Source organism: Mirounga leonina, unplaced genomic scaffold (genome assembly GCF_011800145.1).
Source record: "Mirounga leonina isolate KUSES-001 unplaced genomic scaffold, KU_Mleo_1.0 Mir_94, whole genome shotgun sequence".
Taxonomy (NCBI): Eukaryota; Metazoa; Chordata; class Mammalia; order Carnivora; family Phocidae; genus Mirounga; species Mirounga leonina.
In genome coordinates this window covers 26416422-26441030 of record NW_023270855.1, presented here as the reverse complement: position 1 = coordinate 26441030, position 24609 = coordinate 26416422, and the positions used below count along the sequence as shown (strand labels likewise).

Here is a 24609-nt window from a genome sequence, read left to right as displayed (position 1 = left end):
ACAGGCCAGCTAAATCCTTTCTAGGGTGCCCGTCCTACCTTTAGAGCACACTGAAGGGCTTTCAGCAGATCACAGTTAACGAGGAGAAAAAAATAAGCCTACACTATGCACTTACCATTTGAATGTGCCCATCAGTGCGCCTTGTTAGTAAATTATGAACTGTCCAACTTGGCCTACATGGTGGGTTATACAGCAGATGTATCTGAATTGTAAAGGCGCTAATAAATATCAAGTATTTTGGTGGCAGAATTAGAGCCCAAACTGCAATAAAGTCCATTTTTTACCCACAACACAGAGGTGAGGGCTAGCAAGCCCTACTGTGTAGTAGGGTGCTTACACTGAACAGAACCCTTTTTCCTCCTCCGCGTCAGGCATTCTGCTCACTAAATAGTTGTCATGGAAAGAAACACAGAGTGTGCATCTCTACTCATCAGACACATGGATACACTTCTGCAGCTGGAGCACCTACTATATGCAGGGGCCTCTCTTGGTGCTACTTACGTATTATGTCACTTACCTCTTCCACAGTCCTATGGGGATGATATTAATGTTCCAATTTTATAAATCAGGAAACCTCAGGGAACTAACTTATCCAAGACCATGAAGCCACAGAATGCAGGGGCAAGGAGTCAAACCCAGTGCTGTCCATACCCCAAGCCCGTGTTTACACGGCAACCAAAACACGGTGCCTCTCGGTGCCCTCAGAGCTGAAGGAGGTTGCCTTTCTGGGAGGTTTCTTGGAAACCCAGGTTCTGGACAATGCCATTATGGATGCTTAGGGCAAGTTTCAGGAACTGCCTGTGACACTATGATTTATTCTCCATTCCCATTTCCATGTATTTCAGAGATCTATTCAATCACGGTAATGTCCAGTTCATCCCCAACATACAGGAATCCGGTGTACAAATGGACATCCTACACCGGTTCTCCCAGAGCAGAACATTCTTTGCTCCTTTCTGACTTCCCCTTTCCTGCTGCAGGTCACACCACTCCCTGAAACTGCTACTGTCTCTGACCCCAAAGCAAGCTTTTTTTCAGTAGGACTGGCGACAGCTCTGTAAACAGAAGGGCTATATTCAGCGTCTTCAAGATCCTCACCAGCACTGCCAAACACCATGACCAAGATCCATTCCAGCACCCTCCACGTGTGAAGTGCTTCCACAAGACCGTGACTGTGCTCGGCTTCACAACAACCTGTGAGGGAGGTTGGAGACCTCTACTTTGCAAATGGGGAAGCTAAGTCTCCGAGAAGCTAACTGACAAGACAGGAAGAAGAAAGAAAAGACATGCTCCCCACCACTACCACCCAGGGCAGGTAGATTTCTTTCACTGGGTCCTATGTCTACATTTTATCTTATTCTCACCTTTTCAGAAACTCTCTTCTGGTTCTCATTTGTCCTCGATGTAAGAACAAAATTCTGAGGAGAATGGATATGACCTCTAGTGTTCCTTTCTAAGAGATGAGTCACTTTGGCCTGCTGTGTATTATACGCATGGCCGCTGTTTTTCCTTTTGTACTACAAGTATAAAAAAGAGAAAAGGACATAGGGAAAGTGAAGGGAAAAAAAATATTAGAATATCTTAATGTAGAATATCTTAATGGGCTATTCATATGATAATGAGAATTGATTCTGCCTCTCCCCCACCAGTTTAGATACTAGGCACTCACCCCTTCTTTGTGCTTGGAACTATGCTTAGTGATTAATATACACTTCCTCTCGTCATGCTCACCACAACCTATAAAGAGGTATTACTGGCTCCATCCTATAGATGAAGCTCAGAAAGGTCAGGCTACCTATCCAAGCACAGCTAATAAGCAGCAGAGTCAGATTTTAAAACCCAGTTCTTTCTATGAATCAGCAAGAAAAAGACAAACAGCCCAACTAAAAAGAAAAATGGGAAAAGATTTGAGTAGGAACTTCACAAAAGAGGATATCCAAATAGACAACACTCATTTGAAAAGGTGCTCGGTATCATTCTACATCAGAAAAATGCAAATTAGAATCACAATGAGATCCTGATGCACATCCACCAGGACTACGATGGAAAAATCAAGAAGACCAACAATAGCAAATGTTGGTGAGGATGAAGAGCAATTGGAACCCTCACACATGTGGAATGCAAATTGATACAAACACTTTGGAAACTATTTGGCAGTATCTGTTGCGGCTCAACATATGCCTACATCCTGATCCAGCAATCCTGCTCCTCAGTGGGAATTGAGTACATATGTCCACTTGTGTGAGAATGTTCCCAGCCGTAGCTAGAAACTGGAGACAATTCAAATCAGGAGAAGAATGGATAAATAGATCACAGTATAGTCACACAATGCAAGACTACACAGCAATTAAAAAAAAATCGAAGTGCTGCTACATGCAAATAATATGGATGAATCTCACAGAAGGAATGTTAGCAAAAAGAATAAGAACAGAAGAATACATATTGTATGATTCCATTTACATGATGTTTAAGAACAGGTAAAATTAATCTAGGGTGATAATCAGAATCACAGTTACCTCTAGGAGGGAGAACAAGTATTCAATGGGAGGCATCAGGAAGGAACCTGGTGGAATGCTTAATGTGTTCTATATATTGTTCTGGGTAATGGTTACATGGATGCATGTGTGTGTTTGTACATGTGGGTGCATGCGTGTGTTTCTGTATGCACTTAAAGTTTACATCACATTTTATGTATTTTATGTCATTTTACTTTATTTTATTTTATTTTTTAGAGTGGGGGGAGGAGCAGAAGGAGAGGGAGAAAGAGAATCCCAAGCAGGCTCCATGCCCAGCGTGGAGCCTGACGCAGGGCTTGATCTCACAACACTGAGATCGTGACCTGAGCTGAAATCAAGAGTTGGACCCCTGACCGACTGAGTCACCCAGACATCCCTTAATTTTTTTTTAGAAAAGGTCTCTGATAGAACCTAAATATGCCTGTCTCCAGTAACTGTCAAAACTGTCATGTGGTACTGGCAGAGTCTGGAACAAGGGGAAGAAAGGGATCTGTTTATGGCGGGAGGAAAGAAAAGAAAGAGGGAGGGGGAAGGAAATGGAAGGATGGAAGGAAAGGAAGAAGAGAGGGAGGGAGAAAGAAGGTTTACGTGCTCTGGCAGGCCAGGCCCCTACAGCACGTAATACGAATTCAGAACAAAACAGCAAGTATTAAATCAACAAGTAATTTTTTTTCAAATACTCAATGTTCCTTAGAGACACCATACTTTGTAGTTATATCTGACAGTTTGCTCCTCAGTGTGTAAATGACTCACATCTCCAGTGACCTGAGAAGGTACAAAATCCCCACACAGGGCACCAAAGTGCAGTAGGTTTGCATGGAGTGCCTAACTCTAGCACAAGGCAGGAGGCCGATGCCCACCTTTCCACAGGTGGCCTATCGGGTTGGGGAGTGGGGCTAGACTGGGCAGCAAACATGAAACTCAATCAAACCTGTCTTAGCCACAGAATTCTATCCACTGGGAGGAAAACATGTAAGATTCCCAGCATTTGCAATAGTCACCCAGGAAACACTGCCATACCTTAGGCTGAATTTCAGGTGGATTTATATGATGTCTCATTTTCAAGTCATTTTATACATTCAAAGAATATTTTATGTACAGCTTAAGCAACATTTTTTTTCAAAATTCCACTGACAAAAATGTGGTGTTTCCCGCCCCCGCCCTAATCACTAATTAAGTGAAGTTGAGACTACAAAACCATTTAGCGATGGAAAGAAGAAACATGCATCCCTCAAATCAATTAACGGTGCCAACGAACTCCTAACAATCCTGTAAGATCTGTTTGTAATGATCTTATCTTATGAGATGAGAAATGAGAAAAATGTCAGATTCATTTGAGTATAACAACTACACTGACTTTATTTCTAGTATAACCAAATTTTGTTTCACTTTTCAATGCAAAACACATAAGGCAATAATAAGGCTCCACTTCTAGTAGGCAGGTCATGAGGGGAGAGAAGCCCAACCGGAAATAGGGCAGCCCCAGAAGAAATGGTCCAAAGAATAAAGCGTTGTCCTTCGAATGACTGAAGTTGAGGAGAAAGACAATGAGAAAGCTGTGCCCTGGTAAACTGGGGTTCCGGTAGGACCCATCTTGCTTGCTTAGGATAATGTCACCTATTCTGCTTAGACTTCTTCCATTAACAAGCAATGGAAGCTGTATCTGAAATAGCCAAGGCTTTATCTGAAGGCGTCATCCCATAACATGCCATACCTATCAAAGTCACCAAGGAATGGAAGCGGTTAAATCATTTGACCTAAGTCTCCATAAAGGGCCTCAAATCTAGACTTTTGTTCTCTTCAAATGAAGTTATGTCTCTAGTTATAAAGATACACTAAAAGGGATGAGAGATATTTAAACTTGGGGTCTATTACCAGACTGTACTGTCCTTACTGTACCTTGAGTTAATGTTTTATACCTCTTGCAATTAGTGAAAAGCACAATTACACCATATCGCTGTGTGGATGTTAAAAGCATTGATTAAATGCAAACATTAAAACCATGTCCTGACTTTTGCTACAGTACTGGTTTTTGTTGTTGTGGCTGTTTTTACATATTTTAGGAGACTCAAAAATACAAGTGGTCTCTCAATCCTTAAGAGGTTCTAAAGAGCAAGCACTGTCCAAAAGACTACATTATCTTGGGACTGGACCTGGGAGACTAGGAAGGTTAATGTGTCTCTTCTGTCCCTAATAAACAGATTCCTTTTTATTTTTTTTTAAGATTTTATTTATTTATTTATTTATTTATTTATTTATTTATTTATTTATTTATTTATTTATTTTAACAGAGAGAGCGAGCACAAGCAAGGGGAGTGGCAGGCAGAGAGCCCACTGAGCAGAGAGCCCGATGGGGGGCTCGAGCCCAGTACCCTGAGATCATGACCTGAGCCAAAGGCTGATGCTTACCCTACTGAGTCACCCAGGTGCCCCAAACAGATTCTGTTTTAAATGAGGCATTAAGCTTAGAGATGTTAAGTAGAGTCACTTGCCCACAGTCACACAGGTAGATGTTTCCCGATTCTCCCTGGGAAAGAGGATGCTCTGCTTTCTCTTCTGTTTCTCCTTTGGTATTTATTTCATTTCCTCATCACACTGATTCATTGGTCTCAAGACTGAACCTGGTGCCCATCCTTGTGTGTCATATCGTCCTGGGCGTACCGAATCAAGGGGTTTACCTTTCTCTCTTACAGTTGCCTCTTGTTTGTCTTCCCCATTATACATACAAACTCTCTTAGAACAGGACATGTAACCAGTTTGGCCCTAAATGCTCAACACAATGATGTGACCTGCTCATGATGGCATTTGATACGTGTTGAAATAACTTATTTCACTCTGAAGAAAGAATAACCCCTAGCACATGGCAAGTGGCTCAATATATGTTCATAATAATTTTATTATACTTTTGTATTGATCTAGAATCCCATTAGCAGATATTTAGAATCCATTTAAAATAAATTTCCTAGCTTATTTTCTAAATATACTTAGTATGCGTATATGTATCTAAACATGTAGATGTACCCATACATAGTCTGAGCAAAGAAAATACGGTGGTTACTAGTAAGAGCTCTAGTATCCATCTTCACAGCCTGGGTTCCAATCTCTTTTCACAAATGGAAGGCAAGACACTTAACCTTACTAAGCCTCAGCTTTCTTATCTGTAAAGGAGAATTGGGGTGCCTGGGTGGCTCAGTCAGGTAAGTGTCAGACTCTTTATTTTGGCTCAGGTCATGATCTCAGGGTGGGGGGATCGAGCCCCATGAAGGGCTCCTCGCTAGGCATGGAGCCCGCTTAAGATTCTCTCTCTCTCCCTCTTTCCCTCACCCTCTGCCCCTCCCCCCACCCCCCCATCCCCATAGGTGCATACACACACTAGCTCTCTCTCTTTAAAAAAAAAAAAAATCTGTAAAGGAGAATAATAGTAGTACTTCCTTTGTAAGATTTCCATAAAGATTAAAGGAGAAACTATAATTAAAACACATAGCATATACTTGGTATTCCAGAAGTGTTAAATTTTTGTTTTGATATATGCACAATGTCTTCCAGGTTAGTCTCTGTATACTTTAATACACAAGGTCTAACAAAGTACTAACGGAATCTCAATTCTAGGCTAAAAACATTGACATTTACAAGGGAAAAAAACAAAAACATAGCACTCATACATAATCAGTCTCCTTTTCCCAAAACTATATTGGTTGCTTTTTAACTTTTTTTGGGGGGGGGGCATGGGTCTATTTTTAAAATACTTTATTTGGAAATTATTTCAAATTTAAAGAAAGTTGCAAGAATAAGAATAGTACAAAGAACACTATAAACCCTTTTTCCAGACTCATCTATTATTAATGCTTTAACCTACTGGCTTGTCATCTGTTCTCTCTCCCTCTCTCCCCGCACATAATATATTTTTAACAGTTCTAAATGTTTTGTAGCCATTCGAGATTAAGGTGCATTCACCATGGCCCTTTACCCCTAAACCCATCAGAGTGTACTGCCTAAAAATAGGGATGTATAATTGATTAATTTTAAATGCAAGAGGAAAATATGTCATTGAGCACTGAATAAGTCTAGTTTATTCATATTATGGTTAAAATAAGACAAGTGACATTTTCTTGTTTAAATTTAAGGTCATCATTTCAGATAGCGTGAATTGTGCAAGACTGTTGAATCTCAGATCTGTACCTCTGAAACAAATAATGCAATATATGTTAAGAAAAAAAAAAAGAAGAAGAAGGTAGCGGGAGGGGAAGAATGAAGCGGGGGAAATTGGAGGGGTAGACGAACCATGAGAGACGATGGACTCTGAAAAACAAACAGGGTTCTAGAGGGGAGGGGGGTGGGAGGATAGGTTAGCCTGGTGGTGGGTATTGAGGAGGGCACATTCTGCATGGAGCACGGGGTGTTATGCACAAACAATGAATCTTGGAACACTTCATCTAAAACTAATGATGTATGGGGATTAACATAAGAATAAAAAAAAAATAAAATAAAAAAAATATATATATTGTACTTCATTCTCTTGACTCATGATTCTTGGGAAGCTAAAATTTGATAAAACCTTCTCTTAAAATAATAAATGGCAAAAATAATGTGAAAACTTCCATGTCCCTACATAAATTGCTGTGGAAATTGCTTTATAATTGCAACACATCTTGATGAAAAATCTCAGCCAGAATTATAAAGCAATTAAATAAATTAACATGTCTGCCAAATAGATATATTAGTATCCTACACCCAGCCAAGGACTAATCCATATGGTATTAAGAGAAGACTCTTTTTCAAATTCAATAGGTTAATTTAAAATATGGTTTTTAAGGTGATGTACCCAGAGAAATAAACCAAGAGCTTGGACTCTTGGGAGCAGTTGGAACTGGAATGAATCTAGGTTCCATCATTATTAAACTGTGCATCCTCCAACGCTCAAGTCACTGAGCTCTCCACACCTCAACTGCCACACTCATAATACAAAGATGAAAACACTAAACTCATCAGGATTTGGAGAGGGTTAAAAGAGACAATACTTGTAAATCACTGAACATAGTGGCTGGTATGTGTAGTGACACTGGATTAATGATAGAGGTTATTATTAAGCAGTGAGGCTGGGCTAACACATTTTCATAAGAAGATTATCAATTATATCAACTCTAATTAAACTTAAATCTAAACTCCCGTGGCTTTCCTTTTTTCTACGTCCCTGAGAACCTTACAAGATAGAACACTAGTCAAGCCATGTTTATATGAGGCTATTAACCAACACATATAAGTCAAGTCCGGTGTGAGGAGCTTTTAAGATTGTAGTTTCTCTTTCCTTTTTTTTCTCCAATATGACTCCATCCACTCAGCAAATATACGATGGCCATTAGGGTTAACAACATATAATAAGAAATACAAAGAAAAAGGACACTGGGGAATTAGCTGATGCTGGGAATATGCAGAGAATGTGCTATTTCAAGCATGCCTATTATGGGCTAAATCATCCAATTATTAATCTTCACTAGGTTTTCGTCTAGCATCCAGTGTTGGGTTGTTACTCAACAAATGTTGGAAAAATCTTTTTTTTTTTTTAAGATTTTATTTTTAAGTAATCTCTACACCCAACGTGGAGCTCAGATTTACAATACCAAAATCAAGAGTTGCATGCTCTACCGACTGAGCCAGCCAGGAGCCCCTGGAATATCATTTTTGAAAACTTAGCTTGTTTCCCTCAGAAAAGAATCACATAAATTATCACAGTCATTTAAAAAGATAATCAAATAAATAAGGCCCAAAGCCTAATGAGAGCCTGCAAAGAAAAAAAGGAGAATGCTGGACTGGACAAGTCATGTTAGAAATGAGAAGGAAAGGGGTATGGAAGAAAAGAAGATTGGGCGCCTGGGTGGCTCAGTTGGTTAAGCGTCTGCCTTCGGCTCAGGTCATGATCCCAGGGTCCTGGGATCGAGTCCCGCATCGGGCTTCCTGCTCCTTGGGAGCCTGCTTCTCCCTCTGCCTCTCTCTCTCTGTCTCTCATGAATAAATAAATAAAATCTTTAAAAAAAAAAAAAAGAAAAGAAGATTGTCCGGAACAGAGGACCTTTGGAGGCCCTATGAAGTGCCATACTCACTGCTGGGCGCTTAGGTACTTCTCATAAACATCAAAAAAGGTAGTGAGAAAACAGAGCTCCAGAAAGCCTGGGTAACCTGCCCAAGTTAACAGAAGTGGTTGGTGGTAGATCCTGCCAGCTTCCCTTCCTGAAAGCCCCTCCCACCTGAATGTTTTAGCCCCGAGGAGAAGAGAACTGTCCGAGTCATGAGCAACCAGGTCCTTCTCATGAACTTGCTGAGGGAAGAGCTCTCTTCTCCTGTGGCAAGGAGAAGCCGAATAGACGCCACACCAGGGGCTTCAATGCTCCTTGACGGGCACTCCAGGAATGAGAAGTGGTGTTTTGTTTTGGGTTGTCGCAAACCTGTGCTGTGCACCTGGCTTTTATCAGGCAGGTGTTATGAGAGTAACAAAGAACATACCCACCTCCCTCACAACCCTTCAACACCCCACCAGGCATTCATCTTGATGAAAATCTGTTTATAGTTATCTGAGCCCAGATTCTAATCTTTCTCATCCCATTATTTTTTAATTTGGCACAGTACTCTTTGCCTAGACCATAGCATTACTTTGTGAAACACAAATCCTATCCCAGCTTATACTTGGTGGAATAGGACTATATATGAGAAGTGATACAGCAAGCAGAGGGGAAAATTCCCTTGATACAATCTTGTGTTTAAAGTGTTTTCTGTGCATAGAACACCGTGTTAACCACTATAAAAACTACAAAAATGCATCAAAAGCATAAGAATCCATCCCTACCCATGAACCTGCTTTGTTGCCAGACATCCCGTTATATAGGCTATTTCTAGCAGCATAGCATTTAAAGTCACCTGTTAAAAGATACATATAATGGAGGATGGAGAACCCTATGCCACAATATGAACCATTCACTTCTTCATTCCAGTTCTTGGCTTCTCTGAGGACAACCCAAGAGTTAATCAATGTAGAACAAATAATTTTTTTTATTTTAAGTTTTATTACATACAGTTGATTTTTTTTAAGTAAGCTCTATACCAAACGGGGGGCTTGAACTCATGATACCTAATGAGTTCTCATAACTCATGAGATCAAGAGTCATACACTCCCCTGACGGAGGCAGCCAGGCACAAATAAGTTGTGTTGGGTTTTTTTTAAGATTTATTTATTATTTTAGAGAGAGAGAGAGTGTGCACGTGAGCAGCGGGTGGGGCAGAGGAAGAGGGAGAGAGAGAATCTCAAGCAGACTTCCCACTGAGTGCAGACCCTGACATGGGGCTCGATCTCAGGACCCTGAGAAACCAAAAGCCAGACACTCAACCGACTGAGCCAACCAAGCAACCCCCAGAACAAGTAAGTTTTGATGGAGAAGGAAGGAAAGGTCAGGTGTAGGCAGTAAGGGGGTAGTCAGTGAGTGGGAGGAGTCCCCAGACTGCAGACCAGCTGGGGACACATGGGAAAACACGGTACCAATGAGTAAAGGACAAGGGGAGGGAAAGAGTTGACAACAGATGGAGAAGGAATGAGGGCAGATACTGATTGTATTATAGGCAGCAAACCCTTGCGATTGAATAGAAAAGAGGCAGGGTTTACCAGTCCAGTGGGCTTGAGGTCAGATCCATAACGTTCTGTCTGTCCTCCACGAGGCCAGCACGAGAGACAACACACATGTAAGCATCGTGGCAGGGCACCTCATACACAGCAGGAGTCCACACACCAGAGAGCTTCTACGGGTGTTACCGGCCAATTTCTGCAAGAGGCCAGGCTTTGTAAAGGCTGAAACAATCCTTTTTTATTTCAGACAGCACTTACTTTGGTTATAGGACAAAGGCAATAACCACAGTGAGAGAGTTTCCTGTGATTCTTACCCGATCAGTCCTGGGGAGGCTTCCAGAACTGTCTGGTTCATGAATTATGACCTGAAGCTTGCCACTGTGTCAAACACAACCTGAACACAGAGATGCACGTTCCAGGAGAGAGGGAATTTTCCAGCACTCAGGCCTCTGTCCTGGCCTCTTGCTGATAAATTGGTCTAGTTTCTATCATCAGCTTCAATTGCAAAAATGGTTCGATTCCAGGCAAGAAGTACTGGAGATGGCTGTGCTTAAGAGACACTCACAGGTTCAAACAATACCAAAGGTAATTTGTGTCCACGATGTCACAGTCACATGCAAGATAACAACGATGCCAACTGTTAGCAGATGCTAAGGTGCCTGTTTGAATATGGCCCCTCTACAAAGAAAGACCAGGGTCACCTCTGTTTACCACATCAAATTTAAAGTGTCTTGTAGATCAAATAGTTTTAATCCCTTTGTAAACTCCTTTAAGTCACTGATCAATGCCTCTTACACAAGATTCAATGGTCTCAGTATCAATGAGGGCCTTGATCAACAAAGCGTTAAGGTACAGGGTCGCCTGGGTGGCTCAGTCGGTTGAGCATCCAGCTTTTGATTTCGGCTCAGGTCATGATCTCAGGGTCCTGGGATCGAGCCCTGCTTCAGACTCCATGCTCAGCGGGGAGTCTGCTTGAGATTCTCTCTCCCTGTCCCTCTGCACCACCCCCTCCCCACTGATACCTCTCTCTCTCAAAAAAAAAAAAAAAAAAAAAATCTTTAAAAAGAAAAACACACAGTGTTAAGATACAGGACACAACTGACTTATCCTTTCCTCTTTCAGATGACCTTTGCTTGAAAAGGAAGATGAGCACCCAGAAAAGGGAGACAGGCTGCGAGGGGTGGCGCTCGGCATTCCAGAGATCCAGTACTACTGGATGAGTTGCATCTCGCTTTGACGGCAACAGTGCAGTAAATGACAAGCCCTGTCAGGTAACACCTTTATCTTCACAGGAAAAGCGGCCCTTCCAAAGCAAGAATCTCAGATGTTGTCACATCAGCCAGGACAAGCAGTCATAAAGCAGAAGGCCATCAGGGCGGGAAGTACACTGTTATCTAGACTGTAATTAGGAGGAGCTGAGAAGGGGCACTCCAGCTCCAAGTGCAGAGAAGCCGGACTCTTTCCTCTGGGTCTGGATTACCAGCCAAGTAATCAGTGGAGTCCTTCTCAGCTGTCTCGGGGCTCAAGCCTCTGAGCTGCCTTTTATTCTGAAAGGTTTTTTTTTTTTTAAAGATTTTATTTATTTATTTGAGAGAGAGAGAATGAGAGACAGAGAGCATGAGAGGGAGGAGGGTCAGAGGGAGAAGCAGACTCCCCGCCGAGCAGGGAGCCCGATGTGGGACCCGATCCCGGGACTCCAGGATCATGACCTGAGCCGAAGGCAGTCGCTTAACCAACTGAGCCACCCAGGCGCCCCTATTCTGAAAGTTTTATGGCAAAAGCAGCTCTGCTGTGTCTCTAAATGTTAAATAACCGAGAGAAAAAAATAAAACAAGAACAACAAAGAGCAACTTCACCCATTTCTTCATTTGCTCATTCAGTCAACAAATATTTATTCTATGGTCTGGGCACAAAGCTAGGTATAGGCTGTTCGCTGAGGAAGATACAGTCCCTGACTTCAGAATAGTCAGATTCTAATAGGACAGACAGACCACAGAAGGCACTGCAAGCAGGCATGGGTGCTGGAAGGGGGTCGCAGTCCGTAGTTCCAGCAGCAGTGAAGACAGTAATAGGCCCAATCTGTGGAGGAAGTGGCATTCAGGTTCAAGTTTAAAAGAAGGCTGCATGGGGCACCTGGGTGGTTCAGTCGGTTAAGCACCTACCTTCAGCTCAAGTCATGATCCCGGGGCCCTGGGATCAAGCCCTGCATTGGGCTCCCTGCTCGATGGGGAGCCTGCTTCTCTCTCTCCCTCTCTCTCTGTCAAATAAATAAAATCTTTAAAAAAATAAAAGAAGGCTGCATGCTGGTCAAATGGCAAGGTAGGGAAAGAGAAGGAAATAGTATGCACCCACTCCTGAGAAGGCACCAGGTGTGTTCGGGGTTATGGATAACGTTTGCATGACTGACGCACCGAAGGAGGGCTGGCCATGTAGGGGAATTTGAGGGGCAGAGACAAGACTATCATCCAGATGGTTCTAAGGAATGAGAGAAGTGAGCAATGCAGATGACGTTTTACCTGGATTTCAAACCCATTTATTTAAAGGTGGTTTTCCACAGGTATATTAAGAAGAGATTCAATGAACAGTAAGATAAACCAAGATATCCCACGAGAATCCTGTAATGATTTCTTAAAAACTGGATCACCATTAAAGAACTATGAAAATTCTATTGCACCTATCAGTGAATTACTTGAAAATCAGAGAGAAGATACTTATTTTTAAGGTATGGTGCCTTAAACAGGCCCCACTGCCATAAAACCCCATGATTTTACATAGCTAAAACTATAAAATTCAGCAATGAGTAACTTTTTTTCTGCTTCTTCTCATCTCAATGGTCCATGTTATACTGCTCTATTCACACCACTATTAAAGATGCCTGGCACGGGAGTCAGAACTGGTTAACCCTGACCATGTTACTTGTGAACCTGTGTGACCCTCGGCGAGTTATTAACCTCTAGGAGCCTCTGCTTCCCCTAATAGACCCATCTCTTAGGGACACTGTTGACATTTGGTGAGACAATGTGTGAAGTGGGTGTTTCTATTTCCATTTTATATTAAAGAGTAAATGAGATTCAGAGAGGGTACATGATGTGCAGCAGACCACACAGCAAGAGAAAAGCCCTCAGACTTCACACCAGGGCTTCTGACTCACTCCACAGTCCAGTTCTCTTTTCTGTCATAATTCTGGTTTGGGTGTTTCAATTTCTTTTTTCTTTTCTTTTTTTTTGGTGGTGATTTTCAATGGTAAATATAATTAAATTTCAACGATGATGACCTTTTTCATACTGTGGAAATAATAAAAGTTTTTGAATAAAGACAAAATAAAGGGGGAGTGCAGCATGATAAGAACTGTAGCAAAAATAGCACTGGATGAACACTTTAAATGGGTGGATGGTATGGTTTGTGAATTGTATCTCAATAAAGCTGTTAAAAATAAGAAAAATTAAAATAGCATTGGGTGAGAAGTGAGTAATGTGGCATTTAGGAGTGGTAGGATTTTCAGGAAGTCACATTTCCTGCTCCATTTCCTTACCTGTAAAATAGGGATCCTATTACCTGCACTGTCTGCCAAGGAATTAGGATAAAACCATCGTGGTGCTATAATGACACTAAAAAGAACTTGAGAACCAAGGGGCTTTATTTATTAATTTCTAGTGGCAAGTGAACTTCCTAAAATGTATAAGAAAAGACATCTACCCAGGAGCACCTGGGTGGCTCAGTCGGATAAGCGTCTGCCTTCGGCTCAGGTCATGATCCTGACGTCCTCGGATAAAGCCCCGGGGTCCTGGGATCAAGCCCTGCATCCAGCTCCCTGCTCAGCAGGGAGCCTGCTTCTCCCTCTCCCTCTCCCTCTGCCAGCCTCTCTCTCTCTCTCTCTGTCAAATAAATAAATAAAATATTTAAAGAGAGAGAGAGAGAAAAAAAAGAAAAGATGTCTACCCCAACTCGCAAGCACCTGTTCATGAGGTCATCCCTTCTCAAAATACTGAAAGTCACCAAAATATCAGCAGCAGGAAGTTCTGGAAAACGCAGATCACATGAGCTTGTTTCCCTGTGGCGCTGTTACAATATAATCAGGAGGATGTATTCTCCAAATGAATGGCTTCCTAATCCGTTGGCACAACAGGTTGTTAGAGAGTTCTGCTTTACCAATCACATGGACCAAAGAATCAAAATAAACACAAATGTGGCTTGAGTTCTCCAAGCCTATAACAGAATCCCAAGTCACCCTGGTCTACTCATGTTCAAAGGTTCACACGTTGTACCAGACCCAGAAACAGACCTCTTCTGAATTTCCTTCCCATTTTATGAAGGAAATGTAAAATGAAATGGTACTTGTTTTCCCTTTTAGTAGAAAGACCATTTCGACCTTCCCAATTCCTGACTCATGGGTTTCATAGAAATGAAACATTAATACCAAAGGCTTTATACACGCAAAGACAAAACATGATTTTCTACAGTTTTTAAAAGGCTGAGGTCATTTTTGCCCCGATTCCTATAGAGTGGTAAGCTTAAAATCAAGCCATTTAGCTCACAGTCAGGTCCTATAAATCAGTGGAAAGAAATAAATGGGAAAGCATGCCAAAACGTAACCATAGTAACACCACAGATGCGTCAAGAAATGGTGTGCTCATTTGCTTCATTCCCCATTTCTTAAATTGGAATCTAAGTAGGGGAAAAATTACACAGAGAACACTCATGGTTCTGCAAGTACCGAATTCTACAAAACTGTATTCAACCTGCCATCCCAGAACATCACAGCAGCTATAATACTGCTACAGAAGCGGCCCTGGGTGGTGAGAGTCCAGAAGACGCAACCAGACACCTATCAGTGACCTGATCTCCCCGTGACTCTGCTTCCTCATCTGTAAACTGGGTAGTAAAAATCCCAACATCGAAGAGTCATTCCGAGGGTAAAACTGGTCAGTGGAGAAGAGTCAGGACAATGGTGGACTCAGGAGACCGCAAGTCCTGGTCAACTTCAGCCTTGTTTTTTATTGGCTTACCTTGGTGCCTTGGTTTCTTGATCCATAAAAAGAATGATAATCCCTTCACAACCCATGCGACTAACATTAGGAATTACTATTAATCTAATTGTAAAGAATTATTAGTAGGATATAAGGTTACAGCGTTCAATTCCAGTTCTGAAAGACTAAAAGCACTGAGGCCCAGAGATTCGGATTAATGCATTATTACCACGTTTTCTCTTTCAAATGTAGCTCTGCCACTCAGCAGAAAGAGACAACCCTGGGGCACTGACCCAAGTCCCTTACATTCAACCTCTTTTCCTATTGGAGCCTTGGTTTTATTAATAAGTAAAATGAAGAGCAGAAGGCTATTCTAGAACCTGATCTTTAAAGGTCCCAGTCTAGACTTATGGCCTAAGTCCCTGCAGATCTATAGTGGCTTACATTAAGTTTTGTTTATCATTTTGCAGTAATATCAGGAAACTTAGGACTCCAGCACACCCCTTGAAAAACACTATTAAGAAAGAAAGGAAAGAAAGAAAGAAAGAAAGAAAGGAAGGAAGGAAGGAAGGAAGGAAGAAAGAAAGAAGAAAAGAAAAACCATTATAGCAAACAAATCACAGCAATAAGCAGGGTACCTTCAACTTCAAATGATTCCTACCGCTTTTGTTGGTTAAAAAATGTTATTGCTAAAAAAATAAAATTTCAAGCTTTGAAGGACTGGGTAACAATAGAAGAGAAAAATTTCAAGTACTAAAACCAAAATCATTCTTTCTTCTTAATTTTAAATAAAATGAAATCACTCTAAGTGTCCCCAGGACTCCTACCTTATAATTAGCTGTATAGGAATGCAGTTTGGTAGAACATGGTAATAGTTCACTACAACTTCATCTGCCGCATAGACTGACTTCCCCCATTTCCTCCTTCCCTTCCTCCCTCCCCTCAATACAAAAACCTTGCTTTCATGGCTCCTGTGTTCCATGTCTTGCTTTCTCAGATTTGGTCTGATCTAATGGGTTTGTGAGATTTGAGTTTTTAATTGGTGGAAACTATTTCTTCAAAGAAAATTATGCATGAAATGCAGACCTATGAATCGGGTCATGTTGGGGAAAAAGAGAGTCCATTGAGGCATTCTCTGTGCTGAGGGGCCATGAGGAACTCACTGATCTCTGCAGAGATCAATCTGAAAGCCTCTGGCCTGGTCCACCCCATTAATAACAGTGATGGTTAACATTTATGGAGGCTTACACCATGCCCATACTTTGCAAAATGTACTTACGTGCCTCATCCCCTGGACTCTTCCTAACAGTGTTATTGAATTAGTATGACTCAGATGTCCTTTCCACGGATGTGAAAACTGGCCCTGACAAAGGACAATTAATTTACCTGGCATTATAAGCAAGTACGTGGCAGAGCCAGAACCTGAAAGCCAAGTAATTCACCTTGCGCTATGCTTCATGTCCCACGGTCACTTATGATTCCCTGGACTTAGGGAGTCACTACATGAGCAAGCCGACTGACCAGTGTTCCAGAACCACCTGGTGAGCTCTTCTGGCTCCACCAGCTTTCCACACACCCACCCAGCAGTAAGTTGTCCTAAACTGGCTACTTACAAGGCACAGCATGGCGATAAAGGTTATCCCTTATGGTCTGCTGGAGCTCATGATCAGGAGACCCTTTCTGGAACCGCTGATTGAGGAAATGTCGCAGGTCCTTGTTCAGCTTTCCTCCTGTAGGCAATATATAAAATAGACAGAACACATCAACAACAGGGCTTCCTAGAGACTGAGCAGCTGGAGAGTTGTGTGTGGGAATGCCACCTCAAGCCATTGCAGCCAGCCAACCTCAGTCATTAGGAGGACTGACTTCAGATTTTCCTCTGCAAAGGAAAAAGCAAGCTAGAATGTAATAAAGATAAAACAGCATTGAAATAGCATTAATTTGGGGGTCCCATTTCACATAATACTAGAAGGCTCAAATAACAAAGAATTTAAACTAGGCTATTACATTTAAAATATGTGCCGTAGACACTTGCAGACACTATTAAAGAGAGAGTAAATGGCTGAAACCATAAAGAGAACAATGTATCAATAGCTGACAAATTACACAATGTTCTTTGACCAGGGATCCAATTGGTAGAAATGTACCCTATAAATATACTTGCAAAAGTCTGCACCATCTCCAGTATTGTTTATTGCAGCATTTTTGTAACAGCAAATAAATAAAAAGAAAAACAAAAAACCTGGAAGAAAAACCCACAAGGGATCAGCTAAGTAAAGCACAGTTCATTCATATAGTAACTACTCCAAGAAAGCTAGATCTGCAGGTGTTGGTGTCAAAGGAAAATATGCAGAGTAGTGCATAGTATCTGGTTCCTTTTGTGTAAAAAGAAATAAGAGAGAACCTGTTTGCTATGAGGAATCACCACAAAGTTTTAACAACAGTTTCCTTTGGGTAGAAGGACATGAGCTTGGGAAATAAGACAGAAGATGTCGCTCTTCTTTCTACAGACACATACAGATATATAGATCTTATGATCCTGTGTTGATTTCCAAACACTAGATACATACTGTTTTTTCATTAACTATTGTATAACCAATAGTTACCTGGGTGGGTCTGTGTATTTCTTTGTAATTCTCCACATTAACAAAACAAAACAATAGCTAAAAATATTATTGTTACAAAAATATGTCATGGAAAGGAGAAGGTAACCAAATGTTCTTTTTAAATTACAAACACAAATTATAGTCCACAGTATTAACACAGAGCTTACAGATCAACTTAGCTAACATTTATTCTTAATGGAGAAAGATGGTTCAGTGACAGCTAAAAATAACAAGGCTAAAATCGTCCTTCCATTTTTAGACAAGATAAAAATTAGGTAAGAGCATTTCTAGCCTTAGAGAAACAAAGTAGCAATGCAGTATCTATGTGAGGCACAGAATTCATGTCTTTGGATGATAACTTCCCTGTGGTCAAAAAGAATAAATCATGAGGATGACAGTGATGGTTAAGATGATGATACGTCCCATGCAGGGCAGGAAACTACTGATCCTTATTTTAATATTATGTTCAAAACAAGATTCCCTATTACAGATGCTCATTTTAGAATAGACTAATAAAACCCAATTTGAACTATTACTGAGATGTATTATACCTCAGGTTTCAATTAGTCAAAAGGAAAACAGATATATTTAAGTCAATCTTAGGTCATTTAATAAATATTCAATTACTCACCAAATATTTGTTGAATAAAAAAGACAAACATTTACCTATCCACTCACGACACCCCCCCCCCAAGGGGCACAAGGTTTGAATAATTTACAAAAGAATCTATATGATTGGCCAACTAACTGTATAAAAAGATAGTCAATATCATTAATTATCAGAGAAAGGCAAATGAAAGCCACAGTGAGATCCCACTACATACCGACTAGAATGGCCAAAATTTAAAAGACTGTCAGTATCAAGTATTAGCAAGATTGTAGAACAAAAGGAACTCTTACACACTGTCAGTGGGCATATAAAATGGTTCATTCTCTTGGGAAAAGAATTTGGCAGTATCTTATAAAGTTAAACCTTCACTAACCAAATGACCCAGCATTTCCATTCTTATTTATGCAAGAGAAATGAAAATAAGTGCCTACACACACACATAAACTTGTAGATGAATCTTCACAGCAACTTTATTCACTATGTAATAGTCCAAACTTGGGAACAACCCAAATGTCCATCAACAGATAAATGGGTAAGCAAACTACTACATTCAAATGGGGTGCAACACAACAATTAACGGGAACAAACTACTAATACATACAGTAATATTTATGCATCTAAAACACATAATGCTGAGCAAAAGAAGCTAGACACAAAAGGCAACAGTCTGTATGATTCCATTTATATAGAGAGTTTTAGGACAATCTAAACTATAGTGACAAAAAGCAGTTCCGTGGTTACCTGGGGCTGAGATTAGGCAGAAACTAACTGCAAGGTGCACAAGGGAATAAGATCTATGGAGAGTACCCATGTCAATTTTCTGGCTTTGCAATTGTACTATACTTATGTAACGGGTTATCATTGAGGGGAAATTGGGTGAAGGGTACAGGGGATCTTTGTGCTATTTTTTATGCCTTCTTGAGAGTCTAAAATGATTTCAACATAAAACATTTCTTAAAAAGGGGAGCACAAGGGAAGTTTGTGAAGTGGATGCCAGTACAGAAAATCTTAATTGTGACAGTGATAATATGGGTTTATACATTTATCAAAATTTATGGAACTGTGTGTAGGGGTATGCAATTTATAGTATGTATATTACACTTATAAAATTGATTTCAAAGGTTTAAGAATATACACATAATTACTGAATGACTATGTGATAGGCACTGTTCTAAGTGCTTAATTCTCAATTTCCCCTTGGAGAGATGAACAGAAAGAAAAATAGAGTAAATCTTAGTAGTTAAGACTAAGGCTTTGGGTTTAAAGCCTGACTCCACCATTTATTAGCTGGAGAACCCAAGCATGTTGCTTAATCTCTGAACCTTATCTGCAAAAATAGAGCACTGAAAACACAGTAGCTCGGCTACAAAATTGTCAAGAGGATTAAATGAGGTTCCAACGGTGCCTGGCACAGAGAAAGCACTCAGTGAAAGATGGAAGTTGTCATGACAATGCAGAGGGGACAACTGTTGAGGTGAGAGGGAAAGAGCTGAGGTTAGTTCAAAGATGGGCTGTTACTCTTTTTTAAAATGCACATAAACATAAAACCCAGTCTATTACTTAGAAATAGCTGTAAACAAAATGCAGGCATAGGGAAATTTGGATTAAAGGACATTTCTAGAGTTTCTGGAAAGGAATAAAATTCTACTTGTGAGGCACCTGGGTGGCTCAGTCAGTTAAGTGTCTGCCTTTGGCTCAGGACATGATCCTGGGGTCCCCGGGATGGAGCCCCAGGTCTGGCTCCCTGCTCAGTGGGGAGTCTGCTTCTCCCTCTCCCTTTACTCCTCCCCCCTGCTGCTCCCCCTGCTTCTGCTCTCTTGCTAGCTCCCTCTATCAAATAAATAAATAAAATCTTAAAAAAAAAAAAACCCTCTACTTGTGCTAAAATTGTCTGGACATATATAAGTTGGTTAGCATTTAGTGCATACTTAATATATTTTTGGCACTGTGCTGGAGCTGAGATGAAACCAACTGGTAAATCACTGATATTTAATAGTCACACCTTTCAACTCTATCTCTAGGTATAAGGTACCCTGGAATTCGACCAAAAGGATAACAATGTTTACCAGCAAAATCTTCATTGTTTAGGACCTAGAGTTTATATTCCCCTTAGGAGACCACAGTTGTAGACATTAGAAAGATACTGAGCCATGAGTAGAAAAGATGTTATGGGATCCAAATGTACTGTTCGAGTCAAAAGAAAATCCCAAAGAAGATTCAGGATACAGTATCTCTTTTTCCTATATAGAACGCAGGTTTACACATTCTTTTTTTTAAGATTTTATTTATTTATTTGACACAGAGAGAGAGAGCACAAGTAGGGGGAGCTGCAGACAGAGGGAGAGGGAGAAGCAGGCTCCGGCCTGAGCAAGGAGCCCAACATGGGGCTCTCGATCCCAGGACCCTGGGATCATGACCTGAGCTGAAAGCAGACCCTTAACCGACTGAGCCACCCAGGCATCGCAGGTTTACACATTCTTATGGATCACCAGCAGGTACCTATCAAGATAAACCAAGGGCTTATAGATTGGAAGGCATTCTTAAGACATATAGACACTCTTGGTTTACACTTGGGCTTTACAGTGAAACTAGCGAAGCTAGCTAAAGTTTATGATCATCGAACTAAAACTGCAGATGTGCAAAAGGGCAGGGTTAATGATGTTGGTGGTTAACATTTACTCTGTGTTCCGTGACATTTGTAAGCGAAAAGCCTCAACCTTCCCATTACATTAAGAATACTGTACTTTTTGGCATCTAATCTCAAATTAATTGCCAATTATTCAGGGGATATGTCTATAAATCTTCTCCTAATTGTTAAGGCAGTGAGCCAATGAAATAATAAATTGCTAGAGAGAGAGTTTGTCATAGCATCTTCGCTTTCTTTGAAATCCAAGATTTATTTTGCAAATGGAAAAGAAAACATAGGTCAGAAATACATGGAGCTTTTTCCTAGAAAAGGATTCGGAGCTTATTTTAAGATAATTTTATGATTTCAAGACAAAAATGGAGCTGACTCTCTGTCCTGGATTTGCCATTATATTTTCATATCAGTGTATCCAAAATTGTCTTTTAAATTTACAACAATGTATCTCTGCTTTTTCCATTCACATTAGTTTATAGAAATTTAACCATGTCAACTGATGTAACCTTTCATAATTATTTTAAATGTGGTATAATATTCCATTTAAAAAATATAATACTTTTGTATCCCTTGTAGAAAATTATTTCCAATGTTGTGGTCAATAGAATAATGCTATAATAAATGCCATTGTAGTTTTTTTCTTTTCAGATGTGTATATGTACAGGAAAAAACATAGTGTATATGTGGTTCAGTACTACCCATAGTTCCAGGCATCATTCCAGGCATCACTAGGGCTAGTCTTGGAATGTATCCCCCACAGATAAGGGGGGGACTATAGGACTAGTGACAGTGAACATTCTATTATATATATATGCATATATATATAATATACACACACATATCTCAAATACATATTTCATATATGTCTCTTATACATATTTTTTCTTTTACGTTTCCTCTTCTGTAACTTGCCTATTCATATTCATATATTCATTGTGCATTTCCCTAGTGGGCCATCTTGTTATTTTTGGAAAGACATTCTTTACATATTCTGGATATGATTCCTTTATCAGTTACTTAAGTTGCAAATTTTGCTTGTTATTACTGAAACATGAAATGATCCCTTAAACATAATTGTAATTTTTCCAAATTTTCCCACTCACATGCTAGATAGTTTTCTGCCAGTTCAACTAGGAGCATCATTTTCAAAGTGATGGGTTATGAGGGGACTCTGCTTGGTCTGATCTCTATCTCCTAACGTACAGATCCTAAGGGAGAACACTAGTCAACAGAAATAATCTTCACGGTCAAGCACTAGGTTTCCAGAGATGTTACTTTTGAGTCCTCTTGATTCATCCACTTCTAACTGAGGAGGCAAAACATAACTGTGTCACATAAGCTCCAGAACATCTACCTCTAGAAGGTCAAAGAATAGCGTTTCATTACAACTAGAATTTAGACTTTAATACGTTTCAAATTTTCAATGCCGAGGAAAACTTGCATAAGGATATTACACTAATCACACTTCCAGGTGATAATGCTTCAGCACACAATTTCTTCAAGGAATGATTATAGTTGTAGGAAAGATATATTTATTAAGGCAACACAAATGGTTTGTACCGCAGTGAGCTATTACAGCAAAAAGATCTGTGTCTGTTCAGCAGCTTGCATTTATAAAGGATAGGGCTTTTTGTTAAAAAAAAAAAAAAAAAACAGGGGCGCCTGGGTGGCTCAGTCGTTAAGCGTCTGCCTTCGGCTCAGGTCATGGTCCCAGGGTCCTGGGATTGAGCCCCGCATCGGGCTCCCTGCTAACGGGAAGCCTGCTTCTCCCTCTCCCCCTCCTGCTTGTGTTCCCTCTCTCGCTGTGTCTCTGTCAAATGAATAAATAAATTTTAAAAATCTTTAAAAAAAATTTAAAAAAATTAAAAAAAATAAAAAAACACAAACACAAATTATAATTGAAATACATATTAGCTAGTTTTATTGTCACTTAAACTTACAATCTGAAATATATTTAATGAGTTTTGTCTGAAAAAGACTGTGCTATTCGTTTCTTTCTAATACATTTTTCCTAACACTTTTTTTACTGTACAAATAATCTAAATTCTGGGGGAGATAGTATTTAAAGGGTCCAGAGTTTCCGCTGGAGAAGATGAAGAGGTTCTGGAGGTGGATGGTGGTCATGGTTGCACAACAGTGTGAATATACTTAATACCACTGAACATGCTTAAAATGATAAATTCTATGTTATATATATTTTACCACAATAAAAAGGGTCCTATAGATTAATTACAAGATTTGAAAAATACACAAAAGTACGACAAAGAAGGTTAAAAATAAACTGTAACTTCATTTGTATCACCATTAACATGCTGGTGCTGTGGGCCTTGTGTACCCACACGTACATATACACATGGATACACACAGATACACTTACAATACATCCACATGCTTGAGGAGATTCATTCACTCATTCAACAAATATTTATTAAGTGCCTACAGCCAGAAAATCTGTGGGCCCTGGAGAGACAGCCTGACAACACAGAGCTCCTGAACAAGAACTGACATGCATGTTTTAGGAAAAAGGAACAGGGCTGGCCTCTAAGGCAGAGGTCACTGTTAAGATGAGAAGTAAAGGAAGACAAGACGCAAGTAGGCTCTGCAAAGTGTGGGGTAACCAGCATTCTAGGCAGAGGACACTGCAGGTGCCAATGTCTGGAAATCAAAAAGGCTGGCGTGTCAGAGAAAGAGCATGGAGCTCGGACAGGGGTGGCACACGGTGAGGTTAAAAAGAGAAGCTGGGGCAGATCATTCTGTGCCTTGCCGGCCATGATAAGGAGTTCGCATTTTATTCTAAGCTCAGTAGGCATGCACTGAAGGGATGTCAGTCAGGGAGGTAAAGAAGGCCTGGTGTAAATTTTAAGATTCCTTTTACAGCTGTGTAGTGGGTCAGGATAGAGGGGGGTGATTCTGCTAGTAGCAGTTTGTCAGTATATATGTGGTTCAGTACTACTTACTCTTTTTTAAAATGCACATAAACATAAAACCCAGTCTATTACTTAGAAATAGCTATAAACAAAATGCGGGCATAGGGAAATTTGTGCAACCAATGTTGCTGATCACACAAGACCAGAAGTGGCCTGGACAAAGGAAATGGATGAGAAGACGAAGGGCGGGGGGGGGGGGTTGGGGCAGGAGCGGGGAAGAGAGGAGACGTAATTTAAAGCTGGAACTGACAGGGCTATTCGAGTGATGGAGGAAGATACCACATGCAGAGAGGACTCAAAAGTGACTGCAGCGTCTGGGTTTACCTGCTGATGACCACGTTAGAGTAGAATACAGATTCCATCAGATACCTGTTAAATATGAGATGCGGGGCACCTGGGTGGCTCAGTTGGTTAAGCGACTGCCTTCGGCTCAGGTCATGATCCTGGAGTCCCGGGATCGAGTCCCGCATCGGGCTCCCTGCTTGGCAGGGAGTCTGCTTCTCCCTCTGACCCTCCTCCCTCTCATGCTCTCTGTCTCTCATTCTCTGTCTCAAATAAATAAATAAAATCTTTAAAAAAAAAATTAAAATAAATAAATAAATAAATAAATATGAGATGCGGAGGATCGTGCCCTCTATGTGGATTTGTATCCAAATATTCTAACAGATAATTCATTAAGCATCTCCAATACATGAGCAGAGCTCAAAAAAAAAGTTTTAATAATACATGATAT

At 40.5% G+C, this 24609-nt stretch overlaps 1 protein-coding gene across 9 annotated transcripts in view; it reads right to left on the bottom strand.

Moving 5' to 3' along the window:
* Nucleotides 1–24609, bottom strand: part of MAGI1 (membrane associated guanylate kinase, WW and PDZ domain containing 1) — a 615689-nt gene that overhangs the window by 228246 nt on the left and 362834 nt on the right. For all 9 annotated transcript variants that reach the window (XM_034998455.1, XM_034998457.1, XM_034998458.1 and 6 more), the window contains exon 2: nucleotides 16706–16822. In XM_034998455.1, the coding sequence (XP_034854346.1) occupies nucleotides 16706–16822 (117 nt within the window). The remainder of the gene's footprint in view (nucleotides 1–16705; nucleotides 16823–24609) is intronic.